This window comes from Sinocyclocheilus anshuiensis, unplaced genomic scaffold (genome assembly GCF_001515605.1).
Source record: "Sinocyclocheilus anshuiensis isolate Anshui unplaced genomic scaffold, SAMN03320099.WGS_v1.1 scaffold630, whole genome shotgun sequence".
Lineage (NCBI taxonomy): Eukaryota > Metazoa > Chordata > Actinopteri > Cypriniformes > Cyprinidae > Sinocyclocheilus > Sinocyclocheilus anshuiensis.
In genome coordinates, this window is record NW_015542353.1 from 136,597 (window position 1) to 153,848 (window position 17,252).

A 17,252-nucleotide genomic window follows, 5' to 3' on the forward strand; every position below is an offset into this window, starting at 1 on the left:
CGAGATGTGCTTCCCTGGGACTGGCAATGTGCGACTTTTAATAACCAAACATTAAAACCCCGAACCGTTTCTGTCGCGATCGCTTGCGTCTCAGTGGAGCGTGAATCTGAAGTTTGGCCTGAGCAAAATAAAGTCGCCTTCAGGGCATCCGGGTTAAACAAAGGAGCAGCGGGCCGGCCCATTCCTGCAGGACATGTTTCTGCATAGCCCTTCCCAAACCAACCTCCCAGTCTTTGTTCTGATACTCTTCGTATGAGAAACAGATTCTGCCAGTACACTTTGTTGGCAAGACTCTTTAATGCTTTAGGTGAAGCACCAGTTAACGCGGCCTAGTGCGACGCGAGCTGCTTATTACAGCTTCACTTGCGGAGCATCTTTTGCTAACACCGAAATAACAGCAGTTTTATGCAAATAAACAACTCAACGCCACGGAAATGAACAATAATATATGGTCTTATTATCGATAAACTAGTATTGAAACCGTCCTGTCAGACTCCCAACACTTCACAACGCCACAAACTGCACGCGGGCTTAAATAGCTACGGAATTGTTGTTTGGGCCGGGAGCGTAACACGGTTCGGTTAAAGGTCCTAACGTTACTTTGGTTTGCCAGTTAATTGCACAACCAGGTTAAGCGTAACGCAATGACAGGATTGGTCTACCGTTAGCAGAAATGCAAAGAAGTTGTGCAGCACACATAGCGCAAAGAAGAAAGGCGTTTGCAAGTGTTATTACAAAGGCGCGCACAAACTCGCACTCCAGAGAGTGGAAAATTGGTCTTTTCTTGCAATAAGAAAAAGGTTAAAAAAAATAAAAAATGTTTTACCTCCATTATCACTCTTCCAACTGGATTGCCGTTGGCGGTGATGTCGAAGAAAACTCTGGGCCTTGCCATGGCTTTAGTTTTTTAGGTTTAGCTGATGCTGGGCCGAAGCGCGTGGCTGCCTTGGAACGGAGGAAAGACCGGATGAAGGCCAGGCCGCCAAACTATATAATTACCGGAGAGGGACTTCATGAAGCCGCATCTGTCCAATAAGAGCGTTTCGATGCTTTGAGTGACACAAACGTGAACCAATGAAAGAGCTGCATTCAGAATGTGGCCGCGACACGCGCTTTTAGGAAACGCGGAGAGAAGGCGGCTTGTGATACTTTAAAAGGAATACTAAGGATATGTGGCCTGTAAGAGCATCTCCTATTTGAGATTGAGTGTTATTTTATCCGAGTACACATGTTAGTAATTGATTTTAGTACTGAAATGCAAAAAATATCTCATTGCTTGGTCTGCACTTCATGCATTCAGTGAAAAGGATCTAGTTCAGTGCTCAAACTTTTTTTTTTAAGGCCCTAACTGTTCCACACAATATTTAAAGGCTCCTCATATAAGATGTTATAGTTCCCACGAAATGTTCTGCTGTAAGACATTTTTTCATTTGCATACATTTGTGATTGCAGAATTTTCAATAACTTTTTCAATAAAATAGAACGTCAAAATAATTAAATGGTGCAATGCAATAAAGGTTTACATGTTGATTAAACCTATGCATTTTAATCAAGTTAGGTTATTTGAATATAACTTAATTTAAAATCACTTTGTTTGCAAGATGTACCCTACTAGCACAGGCTGTGTCCTCAAAAATCGCATGCCATTTTGCATAATCAGACAATGCAGCTTCTTAAACTAATAAATGAACAACTTCCAACATTTGAGAAGATAATGAGTTTATTGTATGAAGCTAAACCGTTACGAGGACAGAATCTGATTCCTCCAAAAACCAAAATAAATAAAATCATTTGCTCTCTCTCTTTGAAAAAGCCAAAAGGATGTCATTGGTTTCTATCTAAAAGAGCGACCACAAACAGGTGTAATTCTGTCTTGCTTGCCATATTAAATGTTCCTGCTGCTGGGTTGGGCTGTATGGCACACGTTATCAGATGGCAAAGGAGGACTGGAGTTCTGAAGGGGGTTTATCTGCACCAGGCTGCATCAATGATTAGCAGAGCGTACAGACTATACAATGCCATCGACAGACAATGATTTGGAACCAGAACAGAGGCACATACATGTAAAGGTGCCACAAAAAATTTCCACAGTCCTGATTTTAACGCCAAGCCTTTCCTCCTCTGAATACGAAGCCATTTTTACAAATACAATCATACAACTGCAACATCCACTTCAGAGAACCAACAGTTTTTTCTTCTTACCAGAAAACAGTGCAAAGGTACAGATAAAGTGTCATTTTTACCACTTACTTTACAATCCAGCCCACTATCCAGGCAAATGTATGTGCCAAAATTCTCTCTTATTCTGAACTTAGCCCACAATTATCAATGAAGAAAAACAAAAGAGAAAACAAACATACAAATTAAAGCCATATAGCCGTTGAGAGTGTGGATACCAACAACCCTACTTTTGAAAGTTTAAGGAAAAATCTCTTAATCGAGAGTTTGGAGGCAACAGACGTGATCGCTGCATCTGTAACAGGACTGGAGCTGTGCTTTGGTTGAAAATACATTAGGTCTATTCAAATCAACATTTGTGCTGTCATACTTAACCAAGAGAATCTGAATTTCCTGCGGTTTATCATCATTTGGTGTTGTTGAACTGGGCAACAATGGTGACGAAGGCTTGAAATGAACAATATTAACAAAAAAAATAGTGAATTCATGCAGGAGAGTGAGTGAGTCTAGGACAGAGAGTGTGTTTTGCAAACCTGAACACATTGGATAAACTGTATCGCTATTCTTAGTGTATTTGGTTGCTGGGTGAATGGGGTGTTTGTGAGTTATCGTTTTCTTTGTGGACTGAAGGACAGGTTTAGACGTGGTCTTTGAAGGCGTCCAGGTTGAAGGCAGTGTCGAGGAAACGCTTCAGCTCCAGAAGATGGGTGTTCTTGTTTCCTGTGGCCGGGGCGGCGGCAGGCTCACGGCCGGCATACCTGCACACAGAAGGACAGGGTGAGGACTGGTCAAAATACAGAGCACCTGGAGTGTCACGGCTCTACAGGAGAAGACGAGAGTTTACCAGACAGGCTTGGCACGGTCGATGGTGGTGCGCATGCGGGGCTTTACGTAGTCGTAGTATCCCTGGTTCTTATGCTCCTCTTGACACCAGACCAGGTCAGCATTGGGATATTTCTCAGTCTCAGCCTTCACCAGGTCAAACGGAAAAGGAGAGAGCTGGGGAGGAGCGAGAGGGAGAATCAGATCATCACACAAGAAAGCATTGCTGATGTTCTACTGAAGACGGTGATACCTGCTCAATGCGAGTGATGGCCACAGAGTCCTCCATGTTGCGTGTTTTGCGTTCACGTGTGAGCTCGTAATAGACCTTTCCTGTACAGAAGACGATGCGCTTGACCTCTGAGGGGCTTTGAGTTACCGGTCCATCATCTGGGATCACACGCTGGAAATGAGTGCCTGGAGAGATACACACAGATAGTATTGTTTATTTGCATGTTGAATTAGTGTTAACTGGTATTTATTTCATACAATATAATTCCCAGTGCACACAAACTTAAGACTTTTCAGTGTACTGTTGGTTACATTATTTACTTCCTTTTTATTTATCTGTTTTAACTTCTTATGAAAGATACTCTAATAGAATTATAAAACCAAAAGTATAAATCTAATTTTACAGGTAATTTTTAAAAAATTAAACTAATAATAATATATTTAAATTTATTTATTTTTAAATATTATTTAAAATAAATACATTTAATTGCAGAAATTAAGCACGGTGTTATTTACTATCATTTAATAGTATGATATAATTTATACCACCTTTCTGTTGGCCATTAGCAACCCTGCTCTCTAAGATATCAACATCAGACATAAAAAAAAAAAAAAAATCTATAGTGGTCAACCACTACTAAAAGCTTTTCTTCAGATTTGCCGTTTTTTAAATTTAAATCAACCCATCTATCAGATTTCCCATTTAGCTCATACAATCACACTTTCATCACAGAGTTGATTTCCAAAGCTCTTGCATTTCTTATTTTAAATTTGTTTCACATTCTCCCAAAGCCTGCAGCTTTAAAACCCTCATGTAATGTTGACATGATGTTTGAAGTCTTATAATTGATTTTTTTTAAATAGCCATGCTGATGCCACAGTGCTATCCCAGCAATATAGTGTTTTAAAGTGGTACAGTTGTTTAATAAATTCCCTTTAAAACAGCAAGAAACAAACCGTTTCTGACCTGGTAGCATCTGGTCAAAGTTAGACTTGGCCTCCGGGTGACGCAGCAGAGATTTGGGGGTGAAGACAATAAGCTAAAAACAAGAAAATGAATAAATGAATTAAAAATTCTAATTGTTCTTTTAAGTACCAGTAATGCATTTAATGAATCAATGAACATCCAGATGCTCTCAGACAGCTGAACTCACAGGTTTTCTGAAGGGAAGTAGGATCTGCCTCCTTATTACATGGAAATAGCTGGCGGGATTTGAACAGTTTACGACAATCCAGTTGCAGTCATACAGCTGACGCACCTCAAAGTCATCAGTGACTTTCTGCAGCCAAAATAACAGTCGTATTGATATATTCAGACTATGAAATCTTTGTTAATATCAAGACAGTATTAACATTTAGAGACGTTAGAAGACAGTCTTACAGGGTTAAAGTCAGGGTCATCATTGCACATCTGCAGGAAGCGCTCTGGACGGGCAGAAGAGTGCTCGGGACCCTGTGAAAGAACAAAATAAAACCAAATCAACTCATCTACAGCCAGCTCACAAGGATGAGTGCAGTAGAGAGAGAAAAGTGGTATGAATTGTGGGTAATAATAGCCTTACCATGCCCTCCATGCCATGTGGCAGCAGTAAGACAATGCCGTTCTGGCGGACCCATTTAGCTTGGCCAGGGCAGATGAACTGGTCTATTATACACTGAGCTGTGTTATGGAAGTCTCCAAACTGGGCCTCCCACAGAACCAAAGCATCGGGACTGGCCATAGCAAAGCCCAACTCAAAACCTAAAGAAAGCCACACAGAATGAAAGAAAACATGAGTTTCCTTGAGAGTCCTCTACCTTTCAGATCATTTTAACAAGTACTGCGAGCGTCTGAATACCTAGTACTCCGTACTCAGACAGAGAGCTGTTGCAGACGGTGTACGGGGCTTGGTTAGGGGATACGTGGTTCATGGGAATGCAGATCCTCTTGTCTACGTTCTGATCATGGAGAACATGGTGACGGTGACTGCAAATGGAACAAACAACTGGTCAGTGACCTCTTAACAAAAATGGTCTATGAAACAGAAGTGTGTAGATGTTACTACCCAACTAGATTTAGATTCATAACTACATGATGATTATTTTGTTATTTGGTTCAAATGTTCAATGTTATCGTTTATACCTGAAGGTTCCTCTTTCCACATCTTGGCCACTGAGACGCACATGGATGCCCTCCTTGAGTAGAGAGCCAAAGGCCATGTACTCTCCCAGGGCCCAGTCCACTGTCCTGTTCTTGATCATGTCACCACGGCCCTTCAGAATACGAATCAGACCTGTACGTGAAGGGAAGACAAGTATTATAGTAAAAGAATGCATGAAATGTGTGCATATTTATGTACTATTTTTTAGGTCTAGCGCACCTCCATGAATTGTGAAGTCCTCCACGGGTACTGATGACGCCACTTGTCCGATGTGGGTCAGCTCCTCCTCTGGCAGACCGGTGGATGGGCAGCTCATACTCTTGGGCTGACCATCCAGAGTGAAAAAACCTGCACACCAAGCACAACGACTGTGCTGTAAGATCTAGAAACACATGACGCAGCAGCAAAATGCTGTACATTTTTTAATTAGTCTTGCTTAGTCAAATGTTTTGACTTCACAGCATTAAGTCTGGCACATATTGCAACTCATTCTGAACCACCCACTTATGATGGTCACCGGAAGATACAACTGGAACAAAACATTTAAAGAAAGACATTATTTCCAACAAAGTTTAGAGAGAAGCATTTTCCCAGTTTAATAAAAATAACAGATAAATAAAATCCCCCCCTGTTAAGTTCAAGGTCATGTCTCCACTTTTGAGTGCAATGCCTACATCTTAAAGGGGTCATATGATGTTGCTAAAAAGAACATTATTTTGTGTATTTGGTGTAATGAAATGTGTTTATGCGGTTTAAGGTTCAAAAAACACATTATTTTCCACATACTGTACATTACTGTTTCTCCACTATGCCCTGCCTTTCTGAAACGCGTTGATTTTTACAAAGCTCATCGGGAAAGGAAAAATTGAAATCGCATCATATGACCCCTTTAAAATCCAATCAACAACTGATGAACAGAAGTTTCTGTCCTACTTTTATTCTTTTTCAATAATCCATTTACTTCAGATGTACATCACAGTATGGAAGAAAAAATCTGTTACTGTTACGAGGTATGCAACATCACACAACCAAGATGTTTTCCCAAATATCAGCACGACTGTAATGTGACATTGATTTTATACAACACTAGTTCAAAAAAATAAAATTCAATATTAAGTGACTTATACTGGACTTTCAGGGAAACAATATTGACAGTTTTTGCTCAATTGTGCTGACAAAAATAGTTCTTAATCAAAGCCACAGCAGAACTGCTGTGTCTCCGAGCACCACAGCAGTGTTTTGTTACTGAATGAATCCACGTTTTTGAAATGAATTGAGTGAGTCAATGATTCAGTGACCCATTCATAAGACAGTGGCTGTTTCTCAATTCCAAGAACGCAAAGAACGGACTTGTGTTCTCGTGGAGACGAGAACACAAAAACGTTCGTTTTTTTCATTGAAAGAACGAACTCGGAAGGACGTGAGAACACAGAATCCGTCTTTGTGAGAATTGAGATGCACTGTGTTCTTGCTGTTCAATTGACAGAGGCAGCAGGTTATAAGGAGCGAGACAGCAGCATGCAATGCACAATAACATCACAAACAAATGCCATAACGCTTTTAAAACATTTAATTTTACTATAGACAATATTTTCATATTATTTTATAGTTTTTTACCGCATGTATTTGTGAAAATGATTAGGCTACCTATGTATAATGTTCCATATTCTTTTTAACATGCCAATAAAAAGTATGACAGGCTTTCTCACTTTATTAAAATTATGCAAAACAAAACGACAAATGTTTACATTCACGAGCCTTCACGTATTTGCATGCTTGCAGCGGGTATCTCTTAAGCGAGAACGAGAAGTTTAAAGCTTACAGGCTTCCGTACGTCGTTCGCCCGCAGCGTCTTCTGGGATTTCTAACGGTTCGATTATCTCAAGTCTGCATTCGATGCATCCTCGATATCAAGAACACATCCAGGCACTTTCATGTGTCCTCTGTTCTTGCGTTCTCGAGTATTGGAATTGAACATCGACGGTTAATGATGACGTAGAGTGAGAACACAAGGACGCAAGATCGCATAAGAACGCATATTGAGAAATGGCCAGTCACTTGCCTGGTCTCTGAATGAATCAGCGATTTGAACGAATTGTTTGAATGAATGACTAAATGATTGACTCATTAAAACGGTCATTTGATGCCCCCTACTGGTGACTTGGTTTCACATTTAAAAGTATCATTGCATTTTTCCCAACATTTCTTATTTGTATGTGCAAAAATTATTTAAAACATAAATCTTATAATATTAATTACGCTTTTGCAATATTGCAGTGTACTGTAAATGCATTTATCTCAGCTTCATTAAACTGTCTGTGTAAACACATCTAATGCTACTTCAGATGCAGCTCCTGTGTTTCCTACAGTGGAAAGACAGTGGAAAGATAATTTCATTTGAATGGTAGAAACTCTAGTTATTTCTGAATGAATTGATCAAATTTAAGAATTTGACATGAAAGATGACACGCATTTAATAAGGTTAGCAAAAAACTGCCCATTTGTAAACAGAGGAAAATACATCCGTTTTGTTACATACAGCAACTAATTTTCACCGAATTGTTATTTTTTCCTCTTTCACAGGGCAGACACAGAGCACTTTATTTTGAGAGTTGTTTAATTGAGAGAACATCCTGTAACTTTGTGCAGTTTGGGGAAATTGTAATGTTTAAAAAAAAAAAAAAATTTTGAAAATAAAATTTAGAAAAAAGTATATGCTGTCAACTAGTTCTTAGAAAGAAAATCGGGATTGGCGCAAATCGTTATCAGCAGGTAGGAAATGGCCAAGAAAATTACAATCGGTGCATCTCTAGTTACTAGTTCCATTTCATTGCAACATTAAGGCCATTTATGAAATATTCAATGAAGAATCCTGTGGACGTACCTTCTGAGTCTGACAGTATTTCTTCAACAAATTTGGTCATAATTCAAGGATGTAATTCAATAATATCCATGTTCACACACACCTGGCCAGGGGGAGTCCAGCCAGTGCTTGATGTGGAGGATCTTCTCATCCTTTGAGCGAGCATGAGCTTCTTCACAGATTTTGTCATACTTAGAAATCTCTTCCTGTGGACAGAGTCAAGAAACAGATGAAAACCTTTCAGAAAGACTAGCTGAAGATAAGAGGCAGCTGATTGGCTCTGGGCAGGACCGTCTGACCTCATACTCCTGTCGTGAGACAGCGCCTTCGGCAATGAGCTTCTCAGCATATTTCTGCAGCACTCCTTTCTGCTTCTTGATCTGTTTGTACATCAGCGGCTGGGTGAACATCGGCTCATCCATCTCGTTGTGGCCATTACGACGGTAACAAACCTAAAGGAAAGATGTCATATGCCTGACTAATGTCATGAACTACAACAATTAAGTAAGAATAAAGTGTTTATAAAAGACACAAAACACCACCACTCACCAGGTCCACCACCACATCTTTGTGGAAGGTGGCTCTCCACTCTGCGGCCACGGTGCACACATACATTACAGCTTCAGGATCATCTGCGTTGACGTGAAATATGGGGGCATTGACCACACGGGCAACATCAGTAGGATACGGAGAAGAGCGTGCCATACGAGGATCTGTGGTGAAACCGATCTGAGAAAGAAATGCAGAGGGGTATTAAGAGGACGTCTGATTGGGTGTGTTACCATGTACTGTTACACATGGGTTCGTTTGTGCACGTGTACCTGGTTGTTGGCCACCACATGCACAGTGCCATGTGTGGTGTAGGAGGGCAGATCACTCAGATGGAAGGTTTCATAGACGATGCCCTGACCTGCAAATGCAGCGTCACCATGGAGCAGAATGGACATCACCTGAAACAAAAACACACACACACACAAGAACATTTAAAAGCTGTTGGTTCTACGAGGGGTATATAATTAAAAACAGGTTCTGAGTTCATTATAACGGAGCCATTTAAAATGCATCTTAAAGGTACTAGGGGTGCACCATATTAAATTCTCACAAACATTTATAAGCAAATGTCACTGGTCATGTTATGACTAAGAAATCATTATTAAATTATATTATTAAATCAATAAATCATTAAGTCCATAAGGAAACTCTTATTACAAAGCAAAAACACTCTTCTTCTATCCATGAATGTTTCTCTCAGTTAATGAACGCGGTCTCAGTCTGAAACGTAGCAAATCATAGCAAATCAACACATGCTGTTGTGAATAATTAAGCAAAGCGTCTTCTCATTGGATAAGAACACGCAGTCTCATGAATAATTTAATAGACACCGACGTGTCATCGATGTACTATAGTCCATTGCCTCGTCACAAATTGTGACGTCAACACAATGTAGATTTTAAACCCGGAAGATGAAAATAGTGCAAAAAAGCTTAAAATTAACCAGTTTTCTCCAACAGTTAAAATTATCGGATGCTAATATTGTCTTCTATGATGTCTAACACAAACACCTCTGCTAAAATCTCAGAAAAAGTAGTCTGGGGTTTCATGACCCTTTAAATGCTACAAGTAAATTTAGGCAGCTTCATAATGTATAGTATGAAAAATTGCTAATCACAAAGTTACAAGTATGCTATTAGTATTATACATTTTAGTGTATTTAAAGATTAATTTTAAGTGAGTGTTAGATGAAAAAGATTATTTGTAAAGCTTATTTAGACAACCTGCTTCATTAACTTAACTGTAGAACACTATATGAATGAAACCTATTTCAATACACGGACCAAAGTATTAATGCAACATTGTGAGGAAAATGATACCATTAAAAGGTTTGGGGTCAGTGATTTTTTTTCTTGAAATCAATTGTTTTATTCAGCAGTGATTAGTGGTTCAACGGATCACAAATCTCAAGATTCGGATCAAAGTTGAAGTACTTCTTTGATACCACAGCAAATACTACTAGATTAACTAAGAAAGTTTAAACATGATTAAAGAGACAAGAAGACAGCCAGTAAAAATAAGAACAAATACACAAATTACAAGCATAGATAAATTCAACAGAATATGTTACAAATTAAATAAGGTTGGTAGTATTCAAATACAGAAATGTAATAATTAGGGAAAATAACACTGCATAGTGTTCACTGTATAAATTAAATATAGATTTTTATCACAGCTGTTTTGTTGTTTGATGATCATTAATGACAGCAGCAGTATTTATATGCCGCTGTCCCTTTAAGACCTGATGCACAGATCCGATATAATGATACACTTCACATCCAATTTCTTTCTCGCGTGTGCGCGCTTCATGTGTGTGCGGCTATGCGCGTAGAGAACAGCGCACGAGTAACGAATCGAGTTCCCTTTCGCCTTTTCTTTCTGGAATTGTTTAAAATTTGCTTGCTTGTGTAAATACGAACAAATGATAAACTTATACTCTATTATGTTATCTATTATGGTTAAATTTTGCAATTAATCTGCGGATCACATGCGTGCCGAACCGTGGGGCTTGGTCCATACGGATCACGGATCAACTACGATCCGTTTAACCACTAGCAGTGATGCATTAAATTGATCGAAAGTGACAGTGAAGACATTCATAATGCTACAAAAGATTTATATTTGAAAATAAATGATGTTCACTAAAGAATTCTGAAAAAAAGTATCATGGTTTCAACAAAAAAAATATTAAGCAGCACAATTGATAATAACAACAATAAATAAATGTTTCTTGAGCAATCAGCATATTAGAATGATTTCTGAAGGATCATTTGACTGGAGAAATGATACTGAAAATTTGCCATCAAAGAAATAAATGATAAATATATATTAAAATACAAAACATTATTGCAAATTGTAATAATATTTAAAAATTTTACTGTTAAAATACTACAATATTTACTGTATTCTTGATCAAATAAATGCAGCTTTTTTATGAGCAGAAGAGACTTTCAAAAAAAAAAAACAAAATCTTAAAAACCCCAAACTTTTGAATGGTAATGTGTATAATAATAATGTCAACCCAGCCCTAGATTGATGCTCTTTATGTCTCACCCGATTGCCATCTGTGTCTCCGCAGTAGAACTGCTCTGCTTTAGTCTTGCCCTGCACCACCGGGTTCACCGCTTCCAGATGGGAAGGGTTGGCCACCAATGACAAAGTAATATTCCTGTCAGTCACACGATTTATCCTCCTGTGGTACATGCCCAAGTGGTACTTGACATCTCCTGAACCCTGTAGAGGTACAGACATATTTCATCAGCTGTAGTGGTTCTTATGTTTGTTCTGATGAGTAAGATCACAAGCACCCAAAACAGTGCACAAGACACAAAACTTCACTGACCTCATCGGCAGATTCTAGTTTAGAGTCAAACTGACAGAAAATTTGCTCCAGCTCCTTACGGATCACATTGGCAAGCACGTTCAGACGCCCTCTATAGAGACAGACAGAAAGAGATACCAAGAATCATCGTAATGCCACATACGTCACTGTAATGTCAGGTTTCCACATTTGAATCTCCTCTTCTACCTGTGAGGCATTCCCATGATGACCGTGTCTACTCCTTTCTCGCTGGATTTATCAATAATGGTTTTGAGCGCAGGGATCAAACTCTCACAGCCCTCCAGCCCAAATCGCTTCTCAGATGACCATTTCCTCTGCAGGAACTCCTCAAACCTGCAGAAATCAGCACACATATATTACAGAGCTGCAGGAAAAACCGTAAAACCTGGGTTTCAAGAACAAAATATCCATTTATACACATCCAGTGTTGGGAAATGCATTACAACAGTCATAAAAAGGCAAATGTACAGTGTGAAATAGACTTTAATTTGGACAAACGGCTGGTAATGTGCCTGTTCGGACAGACACAAATGTTCAGAATTTGTAAGAAAAGGTTTAATGCATGTATTCCTATGTGTACTCTCGCATTTGGCCTTTGTGTGTGTGTACCTGGTGGAGCGGACCATGCGAGCCAGCAGTGTTCTCTTCTCCTCCAGACTGAACTGCATGACTCCAGGCCTCTCAAACTTCTGTCTGATCCACTGACACTGGTCCAGGTCATTGATGAACATGAACTCAACCCCTATATGCTGGCAATACGCCATCTAAGAAACACAACATTTCAGCAACCAAGAAAATACTGCATGAAGTAACAAAAATCACACCCAGAACAGTACCCTACCATTTAACCAAAAGACTTTTGTCATGCTTCAATTCATTAAACTCTTCAAATAATAAAACAGTAATGTGAAACGTTGTCAAAAATGAGTGAACCGTGTTCATAATTAATGTGAAGAAGTACGTCAGTGGTTGCTCTGAAAGGACATGTGTGAACTTGAGGAGAACTGACTCATAAATTCAATTGTGGAAAAAAAGGCTCAGAAACATGAAGTTGGTTCTGAGGAAAAAAAGCTGGGTTGATGTTTTATTATGTAATGCAATGACATTCAAACATCACTCAAGTCATTTTTTAAGCATCACAGAGGTGTACAAGAGTGTCTATTTTGTGTAGCAGTAAAAAAGTTTTGGGCCAACTGCATTTAATATTTATGGTGAAGCTATGTGGCTACAGACTTTGGATCAATACTACCTAACATAATAAATAATGCAAATGATACTGTCATGGGCTGTGTTTCCTATAAGCATCGTAAGCTTAAATATATCGTAGACCCATTGCCACCAATGGAGCTAAGATCAACTTAGGCTTACAATGATTTTGGTAAACGCAGCCATGGCTGGTTAAGACAATCACCTGAATTAAAACATAAACAACAAAGATGAGATTTATTGCACAATGCCTTTTTGACTACAAAACCACCCACTGATCACAACAATATTGGAAGGCCCTATGGATGGGTACCAAAACCCAGTATTAAATGGGCCCCAGGGCCAAAGTATGAAAGACCGTAGTATCAATAAGCTCGGATGTTATCGGTTCTGCTTTCGGTACTGCAGAAATTAAGAAAATACAAAATTATTAATTATATTTAATATTTATATACATAAAGATCTCGCCATCCGTTTCTACATTCAATAATATTGAAATATTCAGGTATGATTAGGGGTGTAACGGAACACAAACATGATGGTTCTGTACGTACCTCGGCTTTGACGTCACGGTTCAGTATGGTTTTGGTACAGCAGGATGAAAAAAACTAAACATAAATTGCTTTTTTTTAATTTAACAATGGTTTACTGAACAAATTGCTTTTCCTTTAAATAAATTCAATTATAATTAATTTTCTAAGGGATAAAAATCTACCTCAGCTTCTGCTCTAAACTATAGGGAACCCTTTCTTTACTATTACGTTACAATTAAAGCTGCAGTCCGTAACTTGTTTGTGTTCAAAATTTACAAAATGTATATAATAAGCGAGTACACCATGAATCCATTTTCCAAACCGTGTTTTTGGCTTGTCCTGAATCACTACGGTACACCTATAATAAGTGTTTATATTCGGACTATTTAGACTGGTTCGGGTAGGTACCGCTGCGGAGTAGCCCAGTACCTGCGTGATTCGTCATAGACATAAACAGAGAGAAGTAGCTCCAGCTACAATGTTCTTCCGCAAGACGCACGCAGTTCTGTTTATTAACCACTAGAGCGCCAAAAGTTACGGACTGCAGCTTTAACAACAGAGCCCAAACATAAATTCAATTACTATTTATTTATAACTATAATAATATTTATTTTTAACTATAATAATTACTATAATATAGTAATAAACATGGACATTGTTTTTAAATTAACGTCTAAATTATACAATTTCTATTTGTTGTTGAAATATAATAATTTACAGAGTCAACTTGTTTCATAAAATATTTATTTAAACATATACATTAAATAATTAAGACATCACTAACAGGTAAAGTAAATATAATGAAGTATAGTCTAATATTTAGCAGAGTGCTCTTCTCTAGACTTAATTTCTCTAACAAATAACAAGCTGTAGACACTGATGACTTGCCTGAGGTAAATGAAATGCTACATGACATTTTGTTTACAAGCTGTTTTAATGACGCCTTTCCGTGGTTGAAAACACTGATTGAGCGATTACATGAGGGGTGAGATGTTCATTCATGTATATTTTGCGTTAAAAGTAGTAATAAAGATGAAGGGGTGATCACGCTCACATCAGAACTGAGGTGTTAGTATATGGTGATATGTCGCGCCGAACGTTTTCGGTACGAATAATATGTGTACTGTTACACCCCGAGTTATGATGCATTTTCACTATTTGCAATCCAGAAGATCTCTATTAATAGTAAAACTATTATTGTGCCGCATTCCATTTAGCGCACATTCCAATGCTTTCCCTAAAAACCCAATCTTAACATTCAAATCAGTTAAATCAGTAATTTTCATAAAATGCAGTATACTGTTGCTTGGGCTGTCAAAAAAAATTTGAATTTCAAATATTCGTCGAATTTAAAATAAAAAACCACATTCGAATGCAAAAAGGTGTGCGTTAAGGAGGCAGCCTTATCAGTTGCGCACGAGATGCGATGACGATGTAAGTGTCATTACATTTGAATGTTTTTGTTAGCCTATCCAGTTGAAGCCACTAGATGCGGCGCTGCTGCGTTGTTAATTACAAATATTGCGGGAAAAGAGAACATCAAGAGAACATCAATGCGGGGAAGATCTTGTTTATGTCAAAACTGAAACCAAGCCATTCACACAGAACTATTCGAATTTTGATAATATTTAAGTACAAAATTTAGAATTTAGTTTTTCAGCCATTTTGACAGCCCTAACTGTTGCTAAACTGCAGGACGTATTTAAAAAAAAGAGGAAGTATCTTTTTAATTGTTTTCTCCTTATTTAAAATCTTGAGGCCCCCCCCCAGTAGTTTGCTGGGGCCCCCTAGTGGGCTCCAGGCCCCTTTTTGAGAACCACTGCATTATGGTAGTCTTCCTGTGTGACAGAAACATTCACACAGACCTGAGGCTGAAATAATCCTTGTGTCCTCACTCACCTCCAAGCGGCGGATGATCTCCCTGAGGGGCAAAGCGCTCTCATTGCCCCCGATAAAGGTGGTGGTGGGCAAGCGGAACACTTTATCCAGATCAGACTCTTCCAGCCCATAGAAACCTGACAGCCAAACACACAACACGTCCAACCCAACCCAGAGAAGAAGGGCAGGTGGAGAGGGAGGGGTCAGGGTCAACAGAAAAGAGAAGAAACACAAAAGAAGGCCAGCATGGATGCCAGGGGGTGGAGGAGAAATTAAAGTAACAAAGTGAAAAGACAATCCAGAGAGGGAAGGGGTAGATATAAATGATAAAAACAAGAAACAAGAAAAAACGACAGACAGGCAGAGAGAGAGAAAAAAACAAGCATGTGTGAGTTAGTGACGATGAATGGAGTAAACGTGAGGATGCCATGCATAACCAGAAACAAGGTGGACATAACAAAAAGCACCAGCAAATAGCATGATAAATGTTAAATAATGTTAACAGCAAAGCGGACAATATATAAAAAGAACATGAAGTATGAAATGGTTAGTAAATGGATGGAAAAGGAGAAAGAATGAGAGAGGGAAAATGAAGACAAAAGAAAGGTGGTTTGAAAATTAATGAGAGTTGGGGTGTGAGGCATTTGGGGGTTCAAATAAAAAAACAAAAGAAAAGAAAAGTGGGTTAACAGCACGATCATATAATATTGGTGTTAATAACGCTAGTATAATTGTTTCATTAAATGCACCCTGAATTTAATGTCAACAAGCAGCTTTGGATTGTGAGCTGCAATTAATGTATTGAACAGTGAAGAGCTCATTCAGTAGTATAATGAGACCATTATATTTGTTTATTATTATCATTATTAATTCAGCAGCTCAAGCCAAAAACTGAAAGATGATACTATTTTATATACAGTTATACTGTATACACTAAAGTACATATATTTTGACAAAGTGCATTCTTATAACACTAGTATAAATAAACATCAACATCTGTATTGAGAATTTAATGATTATCTATTCTAGGCCTCATTGTGGAAAATGCAAACAAAAATCACAGAATCCAGTCATGCAACTGACAGTATTATTGCAGAATCTCACTGAATTCGGCAAATTTTGGATGAATAAAACAAAAGTAGGGCTGTACAATTAATCATGTAGCGATATGAACTAGTATGTGTCTCATGATTTCATGCTTTTTGATTAGTAACATTTTTATTTAAAAATAAAATGGATTTCATAGGGCCCCAATATCCTTACAGAGATGATTAAAAAAAAAGGCTTACTAAATATTTACAAAACATAATATATTTTAATAACAAATAAAGAAATTTAATAATAAAAAATGCAAATGAAAATCTTTAGTTTATGATTTAAATTTTTTTAATGAAATGTGTCCATAAAGGATGACATTTATTCACTGTATTGGGGCTGAAACATGAGCTGGACATTTCTTTGTGAGATTCACCTTTGAATCGCACATATTCACACTTCCAAAGCATTGAACACAAGATTCAGACGGTTTCTTTATGATTCACAGCAGCACTACTAATTCTAACTTCACAACATGCGGGTTAAAAGCCTGGCAGAACTCTAGTCTTTGAGTATTAAAACGCCTACAGTTTCTCTGAAATGCTTAGTATCTTTGGGCAATGCAAGTTAATTTCATTAATGGATGAAAAATTAGTATTTACCGCTGCTCATTCAGTACTTACAACAACATGCCATGCATTATGCTGTACAGAGATACTGACAGGTCAGCACACACAGAAACAGACCTGTCGGTGTTGATCATTTTGGTTGTTCAGCAAGGAGTGCAAAAAGAGGCAGCCATGCACCTCAAGGCATATGAGCGGGTATGTTAAAGAGAGAGAGTAACCTATAGTAGATCAGAGTGTGTTAATGAGAGCACTAATGAGCGAGAGAGAGAAGGGGGGGCGGCTGAGCATAGGGAGAGAGTATGAACTTGTTTTTAGTGTGTATATGCGTGTGTGCACATGTGG

At 38.3% G+C, this 17,252-nt stretch overlaps 2 protein-coding genes across 6 annotated transcripts in view; both read right to left on the reverse strand.

Annotated features, from left to right (window-relative positions):
* Positions 1–978, reverse strand: part of LOC107691558 (peptidyl-prolyl cis-trans isomerase-like) — a 4,302-nt gene extending 3,324 nt beyond the window's left edge. The window contains exon 1 of one of the 2 annotated variants that reach the window (XM_016490206.1): positions 827–978. In XM_016490206.1, the coding sequence (XP_016345692.1) occupies positions 827–895 (69 nt within the window). In that variant the 5' untranslated portion in view covers positions 896–978. The remainder of the gene's footprint in view (positions 1–826) is intronic. The other variant, XM_016490207.1, reaches the window with a different exon arrangement.
* Positions 979–1,702: 724 nt separating this feature from the next.
* Positions 1,703–17,252, reverse strand: part of ogdha (oxoglutarate dehydrogenase a) — a 35,211-nt gene continuing 19,661 nt past the window's right edge. For all 4 annotated transcript variants that reach the window (XM_016490204.1, XM_016490203.1, XM_016490202.1 and 1 more), the window contains 19 exons: positions 15,268–15,383; positions 12,239–12,393; positions 11,816–11,962; positions 11,630–11,720; positions 11,341–11,520; positions 9,057–9,185; positions 8,785–8,964; positions 8,535–8,687; positions 8,339–8,441; positions 5,592–5,720; positions 5,354–5,504; positions 5,070–5,197; positions 4,794–4,972; positions 4,613–4,684; positions 4,386–4,511; positions 4,199–4,271; positions 3,254–3,417; positions 3,023–3,177; positions 1,703–2,936 (listed from right to left, as the gene is read on the reverse strand). In XM_016490204.1, coding sequence (XP_016345690.1) covers positions 2,816–2,936; positions 3,023–3,177; positions 3,254–3,417; positions 4,199–4,271; positions 4,386–4,511; positions 4,613–4,684; positions 4,794–4,972; positions 5,070–5,197; positions 5,354–5,504; positions 5,592–5,720; positions 8,339–8,441; positions 8,535–8,687; positions 8,785–8,964; positions 9,057–9,185; positions 11,341–11,520; positions 11,630–11,720; positions 11,816–11,962; positions 12,239–12,393; positions 15,268–15,383 — 2,552 coding nt within the window. In that variant the 3' untranslated portion in view covers positions 1,703–2,815. The remainder of the gene's footprint in view (positions 2,937–3,022; positions 3,178–3,253; positions 3,418–4,198; positions 4,272–4,385; positions 4,512–4,612; positions 4,685–4,793; positions 4,973–5,069; positions 5,198–5,353; positions 5,505–5,591; positions 5,721–8,338; positions 8,442–8,534; positions 8,688–8,784; positions 8,965–9,056; positions 9,186–11,340; positions 11,521–11,629; positions 11,721–11,815; positions 11,963–12,238; positions 12,394–15,267; positions 15,384–17,252) is intronic.